The 19,884-nt window shown below is 46.6% G+C and overlaps 1 protein-coding gene across 1 annotated transcript; it reads right to left on the bottom strand.

The window, feature by feature from the left end:
• Window positions 1–1,410: 1,410 nt before the first annotated feature.
• Window positions 1,411–18,524, bottom strand: C3H4orf54 (chromosome 3 C4orf54 homolog). Its single transcript, XM_029475502.1, has 3 exons — window positions 18,473–18,524; window positions 12,177–17,620; window positions 1,411–5,713 (listed from the first exon to the last, which is right to left on the bottom strand). Exon 2 carries the CDS (start codon window positions 17,587–17,589, stop codon window positions 12,214–12,216), a length of 5,376 nt encoding a protein of 1,791 aa, XP_029331362.1. The 5' UTR covers window positions 17,590–17,620; window positions 18,473–18,524; the 3' UTR covers window positions 1,411–5,713; window positions 12,177–12,213.
• Between the last annotated feature and the right edge of the window lie 1,360 nt (window positions 18,525–19,884).

Raw genomic sequence — 19,884 nt, 5'->3', positions numbered from 1 at the left:
GAGCACAAATGAACTCAAAATTGGCAAAAAAAAAAAAAATTTCCTCAGAAGTGGTGTCGAACCATTTATAAACACAGATTCCAGTAGTTCGTGTTCATGGTGTTTGCTTATGCAGATGTCAGCCTGTGACAGACCACCCGAAGATCTGCATGACATTAATCTAAACCTGAAGGGAAATCTGGTCACACATACAGTGTGGTTCTGGGAATTTTAGGACCAGGTGCTTAGGCTAAAATGGAGACTAGTGTGCTGGTTAGTTGTTTCTTGTCAACTGACTCAAGTTTCACTCATCTGGGAAGAGTAAGTCTCAATTGAGAAAATGTCTCCATAGAACGGCCTGTAGGCAAGTCTTTGGGGGCAATTTCTTGATTAATGATTGAGATGGAAGCGCCCGGCCCACTGTGGGTGGCGTCGCCCTGGTCAGCCTGGGTTGTCTAATAAAGCTGAGCAAGCCAGTGAGGGACATTTCTCCTTGATCTCTGCTTCAGTTTCTCCTTGGGCTCCTGCTCTGACTTCCCTTGGTGATGGACTTTAATCTATAAGCTGAAGTAAAGCCTTTCCTCCCACAGTGTTTTTGGTCAGTGTATTATCACAACAGTAGGAAAGTTCTGAGCAAGACGCAATAACTCGTTTCCACCCTACTTTTCTAGGACAAATAGGGAGGGAGCATAGTGCAGAGAAAACTGGGGTACATCTGAGGTGACAGGAAGAAACCTGAAAATCCCCGAGAAACAGGAGCCAGAAGCCAAAGGTGACTCTTGAAAATGTAACTGAGTGGTTTTTCTTTCTTGCTCCGAATTGCCGAACTGCTTCCTGTTCAAACACAACGAGTGCTGGAAGTCTTCCCTGAGGGTAGGTCCAGATGTCTTGAACATTCATGTTCACAGTGATCTCAGTTGGCCAGTGCTGTGCTTAGGGACCACGACAGTACTGAGTGTCACTGTATAGTAACCTTCAGATATTAAGGAGAAGAATGACCTCTGCTTTCTTGGGCTTCCATGTGGGTTCTCAGAGACAATTGTCAAGGAGGCACCGTGGAGTCAGTGAGGCAGCAGCACCTAACCTTGTTAGGAACTCCACAAATGTGACTTCAGGAGGCAGGTATGCTTAGATAACACTCGGGTTAGCTTGATAATATTTTCTGGGTACCGAGAAAAATCCATACCAGATTTCTAAACTCCAGAGCTAGAGGATCATCAATGTGCGTTGTCTTCGGCTACGGAATCTATCGGTGTTTGTTATTACACCAATAGAAAACAAACGTACCTGGTTGTACAGTATTTACAGACTAAATTTGTTTAAATGCCGAATTCGAACTAGAAGCTAGGAGAAAACAAAACTGTCCAAAGCTTGCTTTGCGAGTTAAAATAAAGACCAACAGTGTACGTTTTCTTTTGTGGTTACTTTTACTGGAAAAACAACAACAACAACAACAAACATATTTTCAAAACTTTCAAAATAAAAAAAAAACCATTACACAAGATCACACCTTACAAATGCTGGCAGTTAAAGGTACGTAGGCTTGTCACAAGGAATCCCGTCTCAGTAGTTTTCTCCATAGGCAAGAGCACTTGAAAGGCAAATCTTGGCGCTGTTGGCTGGATGCAAAGTTCCTGTAGCCAGCTCACCGCATTGTACCACCACATCAAACCTCAGCCAGGAACTTCTCCACCAAGATGGCTGCATTGATACAGTTTAAATTTTCACATTCTTTCCATATGCCATCTCTCGTAGTCTGGGGTTACAGTTCGTCATTATCCAACATCCTTCTGTATGCATTATACAATATACACTCTCCTAGTCATACGTAACTTCCACAATCTTCACATTCTCTTCAGCCATCACTATACAAGAATATAATTTCATATATAAATATATAAACACACATCTTCAGAAAGGGTGGGGGTGGGAAGAGACTGCCTGCTAGAAAACAGATCCAGCCATAGTAGGTGACTCAGGGAACCCTGGAAAGGACTTGCTGCCACTAATACTAGCTTGAAAAAAAGCAATTCAGAAACTTAAAAAGAAGAACCAAACTAGATGTGTGAATTTTATTCTGCACCATTTTGAGTTAAACAGGAGTAAGTCCAACAGAGCACTTACAACATGAAGTACTGAGGGTGTGGCTAGCTCACGAGTATTGTAATGATCATTCAGGTCTCCCTAGAGACATGGGGCACACACTGGAGTCCATGCTTCAGGGTCCTGCTTCTGGGTCTTCGTTCACACATGTCACAAATGGAGTGAGATTCAGATTAGATTCAAGTTCAAGGCACTTTTGAGCAAATGCTACACGCTTTCTTACTGATTCTATGCACCGGTGAGGCCTCTTCAGACCCAGAAGTTAAAGAATACATTAGCAGTCTCTTGACAATATATATTACCTATGTATACATCTCCTTAGAGATTATGTAAAAGCCTAAGAGCTTATTGACTTGGTTTTTATGAGCAGTTTTCTCAAACACACTTACACATAATTTTCTCCCATCAACAGTACTGATAAAACACAGGGCACCTTTTTCTTTCAAGTATCTGGGTAAAATAGCACACCCTGAGAATTTAGGGTGCAAATATTACACCTTGTAAACTGTAGAATGAGACTCCTCAAGCACCACATAGGAAAATGTATACTGTGATAATCTTAAATACAAAGAGTACCGCTGAAGGTGTTTTCGACACACATATACACGCTTATCATGAGATTGTGGTCATCTACTTACAGGTCAACATTGCACACAATCATTGTGGAAGTATAGCCGTCTACTTAAGAATCAATTCTGTCCTGCAGTCCAAGGTAGCGTTCAGGTAATAGGAACATCTGGCTTAGAATGTACCAAATCTCTTTAAGAAGTTAAGGTGAAAAGGTCAAATCTGAATCAAGAAGAAGGTATGTATGCCACTGGACATTTTCTAATGACACAAGATGAATTTGAATTGCATGCTAATTTTTGAAATTTGTCATGAAGCTGTTAGAGTAGAACTCATTGTTAGCTTAATTACTTTGAAGCGAGTCATATTTACCCAAACACTTAATCCTGGGTTTCATTTACTCCTGAAGACAGTCTCAATAAGTGTTCAAAGAAATACATTCTGGGGAACTGAATTATCACACTGGTTACGAGTGTGTTTAGTTTTCAAGAAATAAGTCAAACGGGGGCCTGTTTCAACATGACCCCATTATCCAACAGGGAAAAGACAGTAAAAGAGTCAAAATTCCTTCCCAGAGTATAGTATGATCACCCTGAAAACTAAGCCTTACACAGGACCTTGAGAGACAATAGCTAAGGCCAGGTCACATTCTGTTTAGATTTCATCTCATGGCTCTATTTAGGACACTTCTTCATTGATGGTTTTCTTATAGAAAACATGACAGGTAGCTTAGTGGTTAAAAGATTCTTCTGGGAGTTATGGCTTCTTGTACAGAAGATTGTCTAGATTCTTGGTTCATTCCACTTTGGTTGAAAGAAGATGGAAAAGCCACTTCATTCACACGTCCATACAAGTTCAAGAAATGACCAAACAAAGGATTCAGCGTGTGCCTATGAGAATTCTCTTTCTCTGTCACTGAAGGTAGTAGACCTTAGGTGGTGACCCATGTGGGAAAGGACCATTAGCTGTCACGAACGGCATAAGCATCAGTTTATAAGTACACTTTAACCACTTGGACATTTACCACATCCCTGGCAGGCCACGTGAGGTTTCAGGCTTTCACACAGAAGCAACAAATAAAAAGTTCTTCCCCCACCCCCACCCACGTTTCTCTCCTACTGTGGGAGAATGGAAGGCTCAGATCTGCTGGTGGAAAATACTGATAGTAGCCCACAATACATTTTCCTCCTACCTTTGTGGGGAGCTGGCTAACAAATCCATGGGGCTGTCCCAGAAGTCTGCTGGAACTTACATGGCCTTCTGGGCATAGCCTCTCTCCACTCAAACCCTGTATACTCTCTTCATTCCGTTCAAATCCTTGAGATTCCATATCTGCTGCTCTTAGATATACGGGTTTGAGATCTTGGAAAGAAATGGATTCTAGCTTCTTGTTCCAATAGTAAGTGACCCTTATATGCAGTGAGTTTGACTGAAAAAAAAAATGTTCAAATTCTGGTGTAACATTGGTTTCTTCAATATGGCCCAAAGGCATCTTCTGACCCAGAGACCATGCTTCATATCGTATGCCCCAGAGACAAGGATTTATTTCACAGCTCATTGCCCGGTAACCAAGTGGATTGTGGTCAAAGACCACTCACTACTCCTGCTTCAAATCTTGCTCTTTGTCTAAAAGAACTTAATTTTTAGAACTTGTTTCTCCCCCTTAAGAAAGGCCCTGGAAGTGGTATTGAATTTGGTTTTGAGCTTGGATTTAAAAAAAAAAAAAACAAACCAACAATGACAAAGTATTAAAATGTTAAAAGCCTTAGAAAATTCAGTATTCTGATAGGCATAAAATCCCTAACTTCAAGAAGCAATTTTAAGTGGAAAGGAAATACTGATGATTGTCAAAATAAAAAGGGCCATCTAAAGAATTTTCCAGAATACTTTATCTTTAAACAAACAAGAGACTGAACAGAGATTCCTTACAGAAATCTTGAGAGTTAATACTTGCCTTTTAAACGGGGTATTTGGTTAGAAAGTAATTAAAAAATTCTTCAGTGTATCACTTAATTGCGACACCAATTAGGAAAGTCTGAATGTATCCATTCAGTCAGAATTGGGTTACGACTGGTCAGTAATGCATCCGGTTTTTTGGAATCTTAACAACTGTTAAAACTTGAAGCAAGAAGCGGGCACTGTAATTACAAGCTGCTTCTGTGGGGTGGTTGGGGCTGGAGCAAATTGCAAACACTGAAACAAAGTTCACAGCCAATTCTGTCTTCTTCTCCAAACAGGCTTCTCTTCGAGCTGCAAACATCGAGATGCAGGGCACAGCTATGAAGGGACTCATTTACGGATATGTGTGTTGCACACTTACAACAAAGGTTGGATTCTTAAAGGAGAATGGGCGGTTTATGCTTTCTGAAACTAAGAACTTAATTTTCAGTGTAATCACAGGTTCCCCCATACCTCAAAACAGTCTGCTTAGTGACAAAAACAGTGTCAGGGCACTGTGCAAATGGGAAAAATTAAAGCACAAATGTCAAAACCGCCATCTGTCATGATTGCACGGGAAATCATGCAAAACCTGGTCAGGAACCCAGACAACACAACAGCCAGAATGACAGAGTTGGCTATTTATTACTGGAAGCAGACGGTTATGTTTAAAACCTAAGTAGGAGATGTCATCCTATCAGCTAGACTTAACATAGCTCAAGAAACTCCAGGGTAACTTCTGATTTTAGTTCTTGATTGGCTGATTTGGTTTTCAATCGAACCAATCAGATGCCACGACCTGTTTTGAACAAACCATTCAAATACTCTGTGTACTGTGTGCCTGGTCACAAGTGCAGGAGGGCAGGCGGTGGCAAGAAAGCTTATGTCCTGTATTAAAGTATAAAAAGAAACACTTCGTGGGGGAGAAACGCAACCATTTAGTCATCTTAATAAAACTGAAATAACAAAAGCTACCTTAAGAGAGTTGTTCAGGAAAACATACAAACTTACACACATGGTTACTAAGAAATAAAAGTGCATAACACAACTGGAAGTTTTCTCAGATGAAATCGGTGTTACAATGAAACTTTCAAATTAAAGAACAGTTCTTATTTCTGTCTTGCTCCTGCAAAAGAAAAAAAAATGCAAAGAAAACATGGTCAAAGAAAAGATGACTCATTCCGGAAGAATATTCCCCTTTAAAAGTACAACAAAAATTACATCCCCTGTTGGCTATCTGATTATTTGGCTCATTTCTCTTTAGTTTGGAACTTAGAAGTTTTAAATGTGCTTAGCAGCCATGTGCTGCAGTTATCAGACACTGCTGACTTCCAGAAAGTGCCACCAAGTGGAGCCTGTCTTGAAAAACCGACTCAGATTTAATCAGCTGTTCAAAATGATTGTAGAGTTAAATGTTTAGTTTCTCTGAAATCATTCACCAGGACAAAACGTCATATTGTCTGCCTCCCTAAAACTTAGCACACAGAACTGGTATTTAAATTAAATGGCATCATTTGAAATTTACTGTCAGTAATCTAATTAGATTAACAAACCCTTGCCCTGGGGATTCTGGGAACACAAATGACTGCTAAGCAAGTTATGTGGAATTTTTCACAGTGTGCTTTTTTATATAAATTACATTTCCTGCCTATAACATATAACTCAATTAGACCCATATTAAGACAGCACTGCCATTATTCAAAAGTGTATGAAAATTATCCATTTCCTCTCTTTTGAAATTTCTTAATATAATCTGCTAGAACTTTGCTTAAAGAATCTTTTTTTAGTGCCTGGAAGTTGATTTTCAGATACAGTAGTATGAAGACAAAAATAAAATAAACTTCAAGTGCTATTTGTTGAGAAGAAAGACATCTCTATCATGTGAAATATAACCTTGAGAAAGAAGACTCAAATAACATCTCTCTAACTATAAGCAACCAAAGGAGCAAGGCATGGGATACTTTAGTCCTGTGACCTAGAAAAAAAAAAAGCCTGTTTCAGCTTGTTTATTAAGAATGAAAGATAGAATAATGATATCTTTGCAGCTCATGCGAATACAGTTCAAATATGTCTTCTTGTTTCATATTTATATTGAGAAAATATATTCAGGTTCAAGGAACTGTATGGAGCATATAGTGCCCACAGTTCCCCGGAGCAGTCGTATGGCACACATGGCATCTACTGCTTAGCATTCCCCTGGATCTCACTGATACACAGTTTGTTAAGCTTGATTTTCTATCTCAACAGACAGAGAACAAACAGCAAGAGGAAACTGAACACAATCATGGGTGAAGGAGGGGTGACCGTGCGACTAAGAAGAATAATTTGAATTACATAAAAGAATGTAATGGTAATTCTGGCTTGTGGTCCTAAGGCAAGGTTTATAAGGACTCTTTGAGCGGAGTGAAAGGGGGCCAATAGGAGGAGGGGAGGAGGAAAAGGGAGGATCAGGGGAGGAGGAGCAGGAGGAGAAGTGTAAGAAACTCCTCTTCAAGATGACAACCAACTAAGAAATGAAGCTAAATCTGTTAAACAATATAGTCTAGATATTGCTCTGTGGATATCCATAAGGTATTTATTGTGTTTCTATTAATTTTAGAGAAATTTTGTTTGAAAGTATTGGTTTAATTCTGATGAAGGATAAAATAGTAGTAACTACCCAACAAACCCCACCAGAGGCTTCTCAAGTGACTCCTGAGAGTCAAGACGAAGGGTGAGCCATTCTGTGTTACCGAGGGGTCTCCCTGGCTGCCTTCCCAGGCAGGAGTTTAGACCTGGGACACTGACCACATTCATCAGGGATTCAGGGCAGACTTCTCCTTGCTCCTCCCAGGCCTGTGCCCAGACAGAGAGGAAAATCACCACTCGCAGCTGGCAAGCTGTGCCCGGAGTTGTAGAGCAGGCTGGAAGGCTGTGGGGGATACTAGAATACACTGGCACCCAGCCAATGGCTTGCCCGGAGGCCGGCCAGCTCTGAGGGGACTTGCCCGGAGACTGGCCAGCTCTGAGGGGGACTGTTGAGCTATCATCACTGTCTCCTGACTGGGAACTTCAGCTATTTTGTGCACAGGCCCCTAATGCCACCCTGGATGTCTGAAACAATAGGGGTGATTTCCTGGTTTGTCCAGGCCCTGTCGAAATTTTGGGAGATTTATGGGTTCTAGTTTCCAAGAAATATTGACACTTTCTATATTCCATGTTTGTTGAGATAATTGACAATTCCACCTTTACAACGTTTCTTAAAATTATTTTCATTTTACAGATAAAAGTGTATACAACATTGGCCTACACCAGTAACAGTACTACACTCAGTCCCAGCTGTCCCTGTGTCCTATGTGCTGATGTTCCGGTCAGAGGCACACAGCTCTCACCTATCAGCATGCCTGGGAAGACGAGGTCCCCTCATATGTTCATCCCATGTCCTTTCTCCCTTGAGCCCTCTCATCACTGAAGGCATAGCCTTGAGTCTAGAGTCCCTGATATGGCTCAGGTTTCTCTTTATAGCAGAGAATGTTCTGGCCGAACATTTAATCATGTTAATCAAAATAAACATTTTAATCATGAGAAAAACCCAGAGAAGCTTAGTGTGTCGGATATGTTCAGACTTCAACTTATTTCCTTCTCCCTGCTTTTCTTAGTCGTTTTCTCAAACTCAGCACACACCACACACACACACACACACACACCAAACACACACACATCACACATACACACATATCACACACACACACACCACACATACCACATACACAGCACACATATACTACACACACACACCACATACCACACATACCCCCTACACACACATATAACACACATACCACGCCACCCCCACATGCAGCACAATATACCACACAGACATATACACCATATACACACCACACACACACATACCACACACACACACCCTCGCACACACCATACCACACATAAACCACACACACACATCATACACACACCACAGACACAGACACACACACATACCCCCCTACACATACACACCCCCCCCACACACAAAACACATTCTTTCTCTGTCTCTCTTTCTCTTATGATAATGAAATAGCTGGACGATTCAATTTTCTCTAGGGTAGAATGTTTATTTCCCACCTGATTAGAAAAATTTGCATAAGAGCAGCTAACCTAGTATGTTCTGCTATCCTCCATGAGGACACAAATGTCACACAATTCTTTAGTAGGCTGAGTGGCCAAGAGGCAAAATAAAAATGCTGAAAAAGTTCAGAGAAAGTACGCCTGGCACAAAAGGGCTGATAAGGGAAGGGGATAATTCATAGGAAAAAGGGAAAGTAAGGGAAATGGGTGACCAAGGACCTTCTGTAATGATGCAAGCACAAGGTTCAAGCAGCCTGGACTTCATTTACTGGCGATTGTAGCAACTTCGATCTTCATTTGCCTAACAGGGATTAAGGAAAGTATTGACTTGTTTCAATAACCCAGTGGCATGAGGCTAAGCTATGGTAAGGAAGAAAATATGAAGGTAGACAGAGCACACCTGTAATCACAGTACTTGGGCAGCAGAGGCAGAAGCATCAGAGATTCAAGCATTGAGGCTAGTCTCAGGTAAGGTCAAGGCCAGCCTTGGCTAATGTGTGTGTGCATGACAGAACTGCAGAGAAGGGTATGAGAGTGAGCTATTATACTAACTAGGAGAGGGAGCCACAGCCATGTTGGAGGTGGGGGGAAGAAATGATCTATTGATTGTGGGATGTAATTATGGGATGAACAGAAAAATGAAGCAGGTAGTCATAGCAGCCCAGCCTCTGTCCACCAGGAAGAGGAGAGGCAGCCACATCCCTGACCTATCAGGGATGCTCAGTGTTTTGAAGGATGCTGTGCTGAAAGAGCTGCCAAGGTTACCCAGTCCTGCAATTCATTCTGAAATAAAAACAAAACAAAACAAAACCCTCCAAAAAAAAAATCTAATGACCTGGAGATGTCTAGATGTGTGCAATGGGTCATTGAAGTCACTTGAGTTGGAGCGGATAGGAAATGAGAAGTCACATTGGGACAGCTAGTGCTGCTAAATAATTAATGGAGAACCCAGAATAACTCCTCAGATAGTAAGGGGAACACTGGGGCAGACAACACCGAAGTGTCCCCAGAGAGAGGGGAAAAAGACAAAGGACAGAGACCAAAAAGACACTGAGATAAATGTCCAGGTAGAAAACCGAGCCGTACACAGAGGAACGGTGACCAAGCAAGGGTCGCCTCACTTCTTTAAACAACTCTTGCTTTCCTCCTGCAATTTTGATACAAAAGGATCTGGGTTCGATGGTCTCAGAAGTTCTCTATGGCTACAAAGAACATACCCATGAAAGCAGGGTGTTGAAAACGGCTCTCCCTGAATCCAGCTTTCTCTTTCCTCTTTAGTTGTCATATAAGGACGCCATAAGACTGCTGTGCGCCCTGCTAGGCTTCCTCCACATCCACAGCTTCACAAACCCCTAGGGATTAGCTGATCCCAACAGCCCTAGGTAAACATCCATCTAACCAAGGGATCCAAAAGCTAACTGTCCGTGCTGGGTCTCCTCTGCAGGTACACTAGAGTTTCCCTGCCTTTCTTCCCTCCCTCTTCACTAGTGGTCACCACACAGTGCACTGCCCGCTGAAGACTCTTGGAGTGGTACCATCTGAACAATCTTTCTCTGGGTTGCAACCAGAATGACGTCTGTGCTTTTACTGGAATCCTAAGCAAAAGTCCCAATAAACGTGATCCTGTGCAGTGTTTTCTTATCTTGGAAGACACTTTGCAGCATGCAAGACCCTTCCTAGCCACTGACATGCCAATAAACATTGGACGATTAGATAGTAATGTCCTCAAGCTGGTAATAGAGGTCTGTTTACCTTATTTGATAATGCATACATTTCCTTATCTGATTATCTGATAATGCAGGAATCAGCATCTCTCTCTCTCTCTCTCTCTCTCTCTCTCTCTCTCTCTCTCTCTCTCTCACACACACACACACACACACACACACACACACACACACGAAAGGCAGGAATATGTTTCCACTAGAGATAACAGGAATGTTAGAGAGTCTGTCACCCCCAAGATTACAGTATTCTCTTAGCTCAGTTCCCATTTTCTTTTCCATGCAGTGTAGTTTTACCAAGGAGTGAAGAGCCTGTAGGCACATAATCTCAACCCTTCTTACTCTCCCAGGCCGAGAGGCAAGTCTGCACACAGCTCTGACACCCATGTGCTCCTGCCGGAAGGCATCTTCACTCCGTCTTCTGTGTTTGACCTGAGGTGTCCTGGTTCCAACCACTCACTCACATTCATGCCTCCTATCAAGTTCCACAGGCTGTATTTCCAGCAGAAATCCCTGCCTGCGCGCGCAGGTCAGATTCGGTGTCAGAAATAGATTTTCTCTGATTTCCTTTGCAAGTATGGAAGTTGTTCTTTTTCAAAGGGAGAGTAGGTACTTATGGGGATTAGCCTTGGAGCATGGTGGGTTCAGCCAGGGTAATACGGCATAAAATGCAACTTGACCCAAGGAGTAACTTGGGCTCCAGAATCTCACCCCCTTCTGAAGGTCAAACTGTGTGTGTGTGTGTGTTATATCTAACCACACATAAGAACATATAAGATACACTAAAAACCTTAAGGAAAGTATTCTGATCATGTGAAAAGTCAAGAACAAGAACTTTTACGAACTGTGGTCTCTGACTCTTTTGCCTGTTTGTAGGACCCTTCTCCTATTGGGCTGCCTTCTGTCCAGGCTCGATGTGATTGTCTGTGCCTGGTCTTATATTGCTTGCTGCTGTGCTTGTTTTTGGTTGATGTTCCTGGGAGGCCTGCTCTTTTCTGAGGGGAGAAGGGGGTGGATCTAGGGGAGAGAGAAGGGGGAGGGAGAGATTGGCAGGAGGGGAAGGGAGGAGAAACTGCAGTCTGGAAATAATCAATGACAAGAGAGTAAATTAAGTAAATAAATAAATAAATGAACTACATTAATAAATCAGAATATTGAGTTCTAAGCCCCACCCCCCACCCCAAAGGGTAGTTTTTGTTGTTTTTTTGGTTCTGTTTTTTGTTTTTTGTTTTTTGGGTTTTTTTGTTTTGTTTTCTTTTCTTTTTAGAATAAGAAATTCCATGGGGCAGATGGAAAGAAAGAAGAGTACTTTTGATGGCTTCGGTAAACATTGATTTGACATTCTCCATGCTTCCGGGGGAGCCAAATGTGTTAAATGTGTTTCTGGTGAGCTAACATGGTATGCCTGTTCCACCTGGAGGCCAGGAACAAAGAGAGAGGCTCACTCCAGGAAACTTAGACCAGGGTTTCATTTCTTTCTCCTTCCAGCCTTTACTAAAACAAAGGCCAAGGGACTCCTGGAAGATGCCTTCCCCCTTTGTTCTCTGGTGAGAGGAACACAGCAGGCAATTTGCCATGGTCAAAGGGGAAAGGCCATCCAGACTGAGTGAGGGAATGAGGAGAACACATTAGTTACTTCACAAATCGGGCAGAGTTTAGTTTTCTAGAACACCCATGTCTACAGACAGCCTCTCTAACTCTCCCACTCCCAACACAAAGCCACCGGAACATCAGATCATCAGAGTAAAACCCACTCACCAGGAGCTGTTCCATTCTGCTCTTTTTGAGACGCTTGTCATCTGTGTTCCACCACGAAGCTCATGGTGGTGCCATCAAAGGAAGGGGGAGCAATGATCCGTGGCCCCAAGGGCTGTGAGGTGATGCTGATGACAGGTTTGCCGTGCAACTGGGCAAAGCCCTTGGCCCCCACGAGCTGGGGTGTGGCTGCCGGGGCTGAGGAGGAAGAGGAGGCAGGGGACTGACTAGAGGCCATGAAGTACGGGGCTTCGGTGAAGGCTGCAGCTGTCTCTTTGCTGGGGGTCTCTGCGGCCACAGAGAGCTCACTGCCTCCTGGAGTGTGAGCCATGGGTGTGGGCTGCAGGGCGTTGGGGGGCAGCACTGTGGGCAGAAATCCAGGATAGATCATGTAGGTGGGCCCGTAGGCCCCAGGACTCAGGGCTAGAGGAGGTACAGGGAGGGACATGGGTGCCACAGGCTGCTGTTGAGAAGTCATGGGCACATCCACGTATTGCCCTGTCTCGGGGTCAAACAATCTCCGGGTCATGGGTTGAACTGGAGTGTCCACCAGATAATACTGGCCAGTAGCCACATCCAGGAGCATTTTGCGCTGTGTCTGCTGAGGCTGTGTCTGCTGGAAGGGGTCTGTGGGGACAGCAGCTGGGCCTGCAGGGGCTGGGGCTGGCATACCGGGCGGGGAAAAGCAGAGGACCTGAGGCTGGGCACCCTGAAGGGTGAAAGGCAATGCCTGCTGGTGGTAGACAGCAGTGGGAGTGTGCTCAGGGCTCTGTGGCCCTGTCGGGGCAGCAACGACTGTTTCTCGGTGGTTGTCAGGTTTGGTACGCCAAGCTGGTCTGCTGGTTCCACTGACCTGAGATCCTTTGGGGTTACTGGGGACCTGACTGCGGGCACTCAGTGGAGGTAAACTACAGAGAGTGGCAGCTGAGGAGCTGGGGGGCCCATCTCTGGAAGCCCCAGGTCTGCCAAGCAACTCTGCTGAAGCAGCACTTCCTTTAAGGGGGATAGTCAGGTAATTCTCACAGTCACTGTTGCTCTTCTCCAAAGTGACAGCAGTTTTCCTGTTGGTGGCATCCTCGGGAGGGGCTCGGGTGGCTGGGGAGATCTTGAGGGATCTGAGTCCCTGCGCTTTGATGCCCTTGGCTGTTGAAAGGCCCTCGGGAGAAGGCCCTTGTGGGAACTTGCCAGCAACACCTCCAGTTTTTTGAGTGCTGCTAGAACTCACCGTGAACACGTTTCGATTGCTGGGAAGCGGGGGGAGGGGCTGCAAAGGTTGCGTTCTTTCCACGTCTTTGTGGACTGGAGGAATATAGAGTGACCGGGGCCTTTCTCTGGCCATGTTCTCAAAGGCAGCCGCCCGGGCAGACACGCTCTCAGTGCTGGGGTTTGAGTTTCTCCTCTGCAGACGTTCTATGGGGGCCGCTCGCAGGACCACACCACCTTTGTGTCCAGTGTCCCTTTCCTCCACCTGTCCCAGCTGCTTGGCCAGCTTGTCAGGGTCTCCTCCTTCGGGTCCAGCTACCCCTTCCTTCTCCTCACTGGCTATGAGTGACAGGACATGGCTGTCAGCCATCATGGGCAAGGGGTCACTTTTGCGCTTCCATTCATTCCTGTTGAAGCTGTAAAGCTCTTCCATGGATCTCACGGCAGCCGTCAGCTTCTCCAGGGCATTCCGGGCTGGCTTTGGGGCTTTGCCCTCCTCCTTGACCTCTTCCTCTTTGGGCTTCTCCGGGGTCCTCTGAGCAGAAGCTTTGGAGACAATCTTGAGCACAGGAAGGTAAGAGCCCTGCTCAGATTTATTGGGAGCAATGGTGGCCACAGGCAGCCTGCCAGATGCCCTGTGAACCAAGACAGTCCCTTCTGGGGAGGAGTTCAAGAGTCTACCGCCATTGCTCACTTGGCTCACACCTTCCCTGGGCTCTCGATCCACACCTTCTTCTCTCGGATTCGCAACCGCCTGGCACATAATCACCATAGGGGACAAGGACCTAGATCCTCCCGAGGCAGGAGTCAGCTGCCTAGGCTTAGGCCCTGTCAAGCCCTGCTCTGGGGTGACACTGCCCTTGTCACTGCTATCACCTGACCCTTTGATTAGCTTCCTCACATCCCTCACCTGGTGGAGAGGTCCCGAGGCCTTGGACTTGTCTCGAACATCCCTCACCTGGAACTGGGGTACTTTTTCCAGACTGTCGCCACCACGGAAGAGTTTTTGCTGGGTCCTGCTGTTATCCTCAATGGTCTTGAAGAGCTTTGAGCTGCTGCCGCTGGCCAGCTTGGGCGTGAGCAACTTGGCAATGTTGAAGTCTGAGCTCGGCTGCTGTACACTTCCTAGCCGGATCTTGATTTCCGGAGCCTTGGGTCTGATCACAGCCACGGAGGTAGCCTGTGCAGCAGCGGCAGGGTACTTGGTGGCCTGCTTCTCTGGCTGTTTGTCCTTGGGCGTCTGCTGGATGTTGGGAACAAAGAGGCGAGACATGATGGTAGACTTGCTGGCAGAGATCTCCCCAAGATCAGCTCTCCAGTCCCCACCTTTGGGGAGCTTCAGCTTCCCAACGGGAGCTTTCTCCTCCAGTTTCTCTGCCTCCTTCTCCTTCCATGTACGGAAGGCGCTGTTCTGACTCCGAAGGAAGATGCCCTTCACGGTCTCTGAAGCACTTTTTTTAATTTCACATACTTCCGTGTGTCCATCGGAGACATTTCGGCCAGAACCCGTGTGGCTCTCTCGAGGAGTACTGGCTTTGAAAATGGGGGATTTAGAACCTACGACAGACCCTTCTCCACCTGCATCGGACACACTGACCACGGTGTACTCAGAGCTAGCCTCGGAGTGTCGTGAACTCTGCCTCTGCAGACCCCGCTCCCACGGCTTCTCGGCCCCAGGAGGTCCCTCTGTCTCCTTCGTGCTGGGGGGGTTACGGTGAGATGTGTCGGTGACTTCTCCTCTCTCCATCTTAAACTCATGCTCTCTCTGCATCTTCTTAGAGATGACGTTTTTGAGCAGGCTGGAAGCGAATTTGGATTTCTTCTGGGGGCCATCACTGCGGGAGGCAGGCTTGCTACCCTCAGATGTCTCTGAGCCATCATCTGTGTACACAGAGCCTGGACCCTTGCTAGAACCTTTGGTGATTCTGCAGGGCCCCGTGGCTGAGCTGGCTTTGCTCTCGCTGCGGAGATTAAGGGGCTCCAAGAGTGTGACCACCCGAGAGCCGGTTTGGACCTGCTTCTGGAAGCACAGGGGTGTCTCCACATGTTTGATTTCCCCCTCAACTTTGCTGACCACAAACTCCAAGGCCTTGGTCTGCGACTTCTTGGCCTGGAGGTAGAGCTGGTCTGCAGTGGCTCGGGTGCCACCACCCTTCCTCAGACCTGCAGCCACAGAGGCTGCGCTGCTCCGCAGCAGGCTCTGTTCCACTCTGGCTCCAACACCTCCACATTTTAAGTCCAGGAAGGTTGACCATCGTCCAAAGCCCACTTCAGAAAGCGTGGTAGAGGATTCCCGGGAGCTGATGTTCAGAGCCTCAAAATAAGGGTAAGCAAGGCTCCGGAAAGCCCTGGAGGTTAGGTTCCTCACCTCTTTGTCCGCATCGTCCAGCTCGCTCACTGCACTGGAGGCACCACTGGAGTAGTCCACCAGCTCCTTTGCCCGGATGGCCCCGCACCTGGTTTGCAGGCGAGCAGGGACAGCAATGAATTTCTTTGCATGGTCCTGAGCCACGGCTGCAGCCGAATTTTGCTTCAGTGAACTTGAATTGTGTTCAGCAGCTGAAGAGACTCGGAGGCTCATGTCGCCTTCATGCTTGGCAGCATAAATAATGTTTTGCTTTGCACGCATGTTGCTAGGCTCATTTATAGCCCGGGAAGTTGGCTTGATTGACAGGAGGATCTGGCTTGCTGCACTCCCACAGCTGCTTGCAGCAGTGGCCGATGCCCCTAAGGCTGCCTCCCGGAGCTCCAGCAAAGGCTCAGGTGGAGTGGCAGTGCCAGGTCCAGTGGGTGGAGGGACAGTGTCACTGTCAGAGGGGCCACTGCCCACTTCCGTGCTGCTGGTGTCACGGCCGCTGCTGCCTGCCCCCGGGCGAGCCAGGTCGCTGCTGATGGGGCTGGGAGTCCGAGTCGCGTTGGTGCTTGGTGTGGTGCTGACGTAACAGCTATTGTCATCATCTTCTTCCGTGGTGATGTCTCCTGGGGTCTCATCACTGCCACCAAATGAAGCGTAGTCCACGAATGAATAGATTACGTTGTTGTCCTCGAAGTCCCAGCGAGAAGCCAGCCCCACGTCGAAATCCATACCCTGCTCTACCTCAGTCAGCTGGATCTCATGGGTGGTGATGTAGTGTGCGTCCTCGTTTCTCAGGGGACCCCTCTTGCTGTGGGACTTAGCAATAATGTCCTTGCAGGACGCTGTTCCATCATCGACCCCTTCTCTTCTGTCCTTCCCCGCTCCTGCCCGGTCTCCTGCTTCTTCTTTGTGTTGTCGGCAGCTCGTTTCGGGCTCACTCTCAAAGCCTAAGGATGAAGAGGAGGTGGCCAGGACCCCCAGTAACTTGGTGGGGTCATCCATTTTGGAAAGGCCATTGTCTTCTGCACTGTCCACCGGGGAGGAGGAGGAGGAGGAGGAGGAAGGTGAGAAGTCGTTCTCACAAGCCTGGGAGGGGAGGCATTGGGAGGAAGCAGGACTCTCCCCCGGAGCTGGAGCCTCAGGGGCATGGCCGCTGGGCTCATCCTGGGCTTTTGTCTTCGGACTCCTGGAGGCCTGCTTCTTGAGGCAGTGTTCTGGTGGCAGTTTCAGGGTCTGGGGACTCTCCCTTCGGAGTCCAGCTGAAGCACACGTCTCCACATACTTGGCTTCAGGCTGGGTAGAGGCTGATGGCTCAGGTAGTGGCTGCAGCTGCTGCCTGGGCTCCGGGCTGTCTTGTGGTCGGCTCACCGGGTCCTCCGCAGGCGTCAGGCTGGTCTGTGAGTTCATGTCAGAAGTACCGCCTTCCATTCTGAGCCCTTGTCCAGGTTTCAGAGACAAGATGAGGCAGTGGTGAGCGCTGAGGCTGTCCTGGGTCCCCCTCTGGTCCCGGAGGGGCCACAGAGTGGCCTGAAACAGGTTCCCACGTGCCTGGGCTGGCCCCAAGGCTGTAGGTACCACTGCCACAGCTGCCACCACCGCCCAGTTCTTCAGCCCCTGTGGTGGGGCCTCGGCAAGCCAGAGGGAGGTGGGAGGGCTCCCAAAAGAGGCAGCAGAGGTGGTCTGTGGCCAGGGGGCTGCGGCTCTGGCCGCGATTGTGGCCAGTGTCCTGCTGCTGAGCTGTCCAGTCCAGTTGCTTGTCTGACAGCGTCGGTGGGTGGGGGTCTGAATGCCATTAGCCAGCGACGAAGCAGCATCTGTAGGTCGGACGGGGGTCTGCCAGAAATGAACGGAAAGCATGTGCTGTCCCTTGTACAGCTTTGTCGCTCTCCTGGATGGGGAGATAGAGGGTCACGTCATTCCAGAAATATTTTTAGTGTCCATTCCCTAGTCATATCGAAACTACACTTGAGGGTAAAAAGAAGAGATGCGGATAGGAGGCGGGGTGGGGGAGGAATGTGGCTTCTGATTCAAATCAGCCAAATGTTCATTGTAATCTGTTTTAGAGGCGTCTAGCAAGTGCACAACTACCCTTCGCTGGCTGCCATCTTTCCCCAGCCTCTGATTAAATGAATTTTCTCTCCTTGTTCAAAATTCAAATTTTTTTCACGGCACTTCAAATCCATTAAGGACACTCCAGAAATATTTCAAGTCCCACTTGTGCATATGGTAATCTTATATTTGCCTCATTTGCATTGTCTTTCCCTCTTTGGAGAGCAAAATCAGCTGAGGTATGGTCATAGAAGGTTTCACAGGACAAGAATATTCCATCATCCTTCCCTTTGGCCAGACTTATACTCTGTGAAACATAACCTATTTGTTTCAAATAGGGAAAACAAAAAACAAAACAACAACAACAACAAAAAGCAAACCTCTTCTAAAATCCTTGCTGTGTTTACTCAAAGCTTAAACAGGGAATTTCCGGAGACCTAAAAGCTCCTTAAATAAATTTAATCTACAGGCATTCTGAAGGAACACAGGAAGACAATATGGACAATACTTCAAATCCCTACCGTGACTACTCAAGCTCAAAGCTGTTCCTAAACTTGTAAACGCACTACAAGACAATAAGTCCTGTTAAATATAGCCTTAGCTACAGCTCAGCGATTGGGTTCCCCTGGCTGCACGCCAGCTCTGCAGGGCAGAGAGTCAAAACGCAGGAAAGAACAAGGAATATGCTTACCCTCCCTGAGTACAGTGCGGCTTGGAGGGAGGTTCAGAGAGGAAATGTGAGCCTCTGGCATGCCCCTGAAAATACGGCCAAAATCCCAGTTCACCCGCTCTGAGATAGATCCATTCCAAACAAGTCAAGATCTGGGCAGGCAGATTTGTCAAGGCAACAGAGGGGTTGGTGCTAGCAGCCTTTGGGGCGATTCCTCGGGCATAGTCCATGGAAAACCACGACTAGGTTTTGGTGAGACCTGGCCCTCATCATCTGCCAGGCCCAAGTCCACCTCTATACATAGTCTGTGTGTCACGTATGCCGATTGGATAACACCCTATTTTAAACATCCACATTTGTGGAAAGGAAAATAACACCGCCAACCATTCCCTTTTGACATGAATGCCATCCCCACGCCGAAAAAGGGTTCCTTCCTCTGAGTAGGCATGTGCGTGCGTAAGTGAGAAGTAGGCACCCCTGACAACTGCAGCGTCTACCTTCTCTCCCTGTAGGCATCGCAAACCCACCGTTCTCCCTAGGACCAGCCCTCTGCCCTCTCTACTGCCACTAAAACGTGTCCAGAAGAGACGGAAAACATCTGGAATAAAGCAATGGTTATTAAGCCATAACTCAAGGTCATGGGGAAGAAAAAGAAATTAGTTTCTTAGTTGGTAAGTACAACTAACTAGGAACATTTTTAACATTTACGCACATATTAATGATTGAATTCTGGTAAGGACCTCATGAATTAAGTACAATTACTATACTGATTTTATAGACGGGGAATCTGAGACACAGAGGTAGAGCATGATTCAAACCTAGGCAGTCCAGCTGGAGACCTTTACGGTTATGATTGGCAATCAAAGTGGGTCCCCACAGTCAAGGTGGGTCCCCACAAAACCATTCAGAGTTGTTACCCTGTCAACTATCAAATCTGCATGACCACAAATAAGCTATGTAACTAGTTGAGATTTGTTTGTTTGTTTGTTTTTATTTCAGATATCCAACCCGAGAACACTTTATAGACTTGGGGGGGCTAAGGAACATGATTCTGTTAATAAAATGGATTAAATATAGTTCCCTTCTCTCAGGCAAGCAGACTTTTGAGCTCGCCATTTTTACTTTTCTTTGAGGCTGACCATGCCTTGGGCAGTAAGAAGCCCTGGAGATAGTCCAAGACAGTGTGAGACACATGTGCTTCCTGGCTAATCAAGAGGCGAGAGTTTCTGCTCATGAGGAGATTATAGTCCAAGGAAGAATCATTCTAGCGCTGTCATATGGCCCTGTCTGTCATCGCAACACAACAGATTTTGTTCTTGAGTTTCTTCCTATGGCTAGCAAAATATAAAACTGAAAGTTCTGACACACAGGGTATATGGTAATGTTCTCTCTCTCTCTCTCTCTCTCTCTCTCTCTCTCTCTCTCTCTCTCTC

The sequence above is a fragment of the Mus caroli genome, chromosome 3, assembly GCF_900094665.2.
Source record: "Mus caroli chromosome 3, CAROLI_EIJ_v1.1, whole genome shotgun sequence".
Lineage (NCBI taxonomy): Eukaryota > Metazoa > Chordata > Mammalia > Rodentia > Muridae > Mus > Mus caroli.
This window is presented reverse-complemented; position numbering and strand designations above follow the sequence as displayed.

What these genes read in the sequence shown, in the direction of transcription:
- C3H4orf54 (XM_029475502.1), bottom strand. Translation starts at nt 17,589, where the DNA reads ATGCTTTCCGTTCATTTCTGGCAGACCCCCGTCCGACCTACAGATGCT.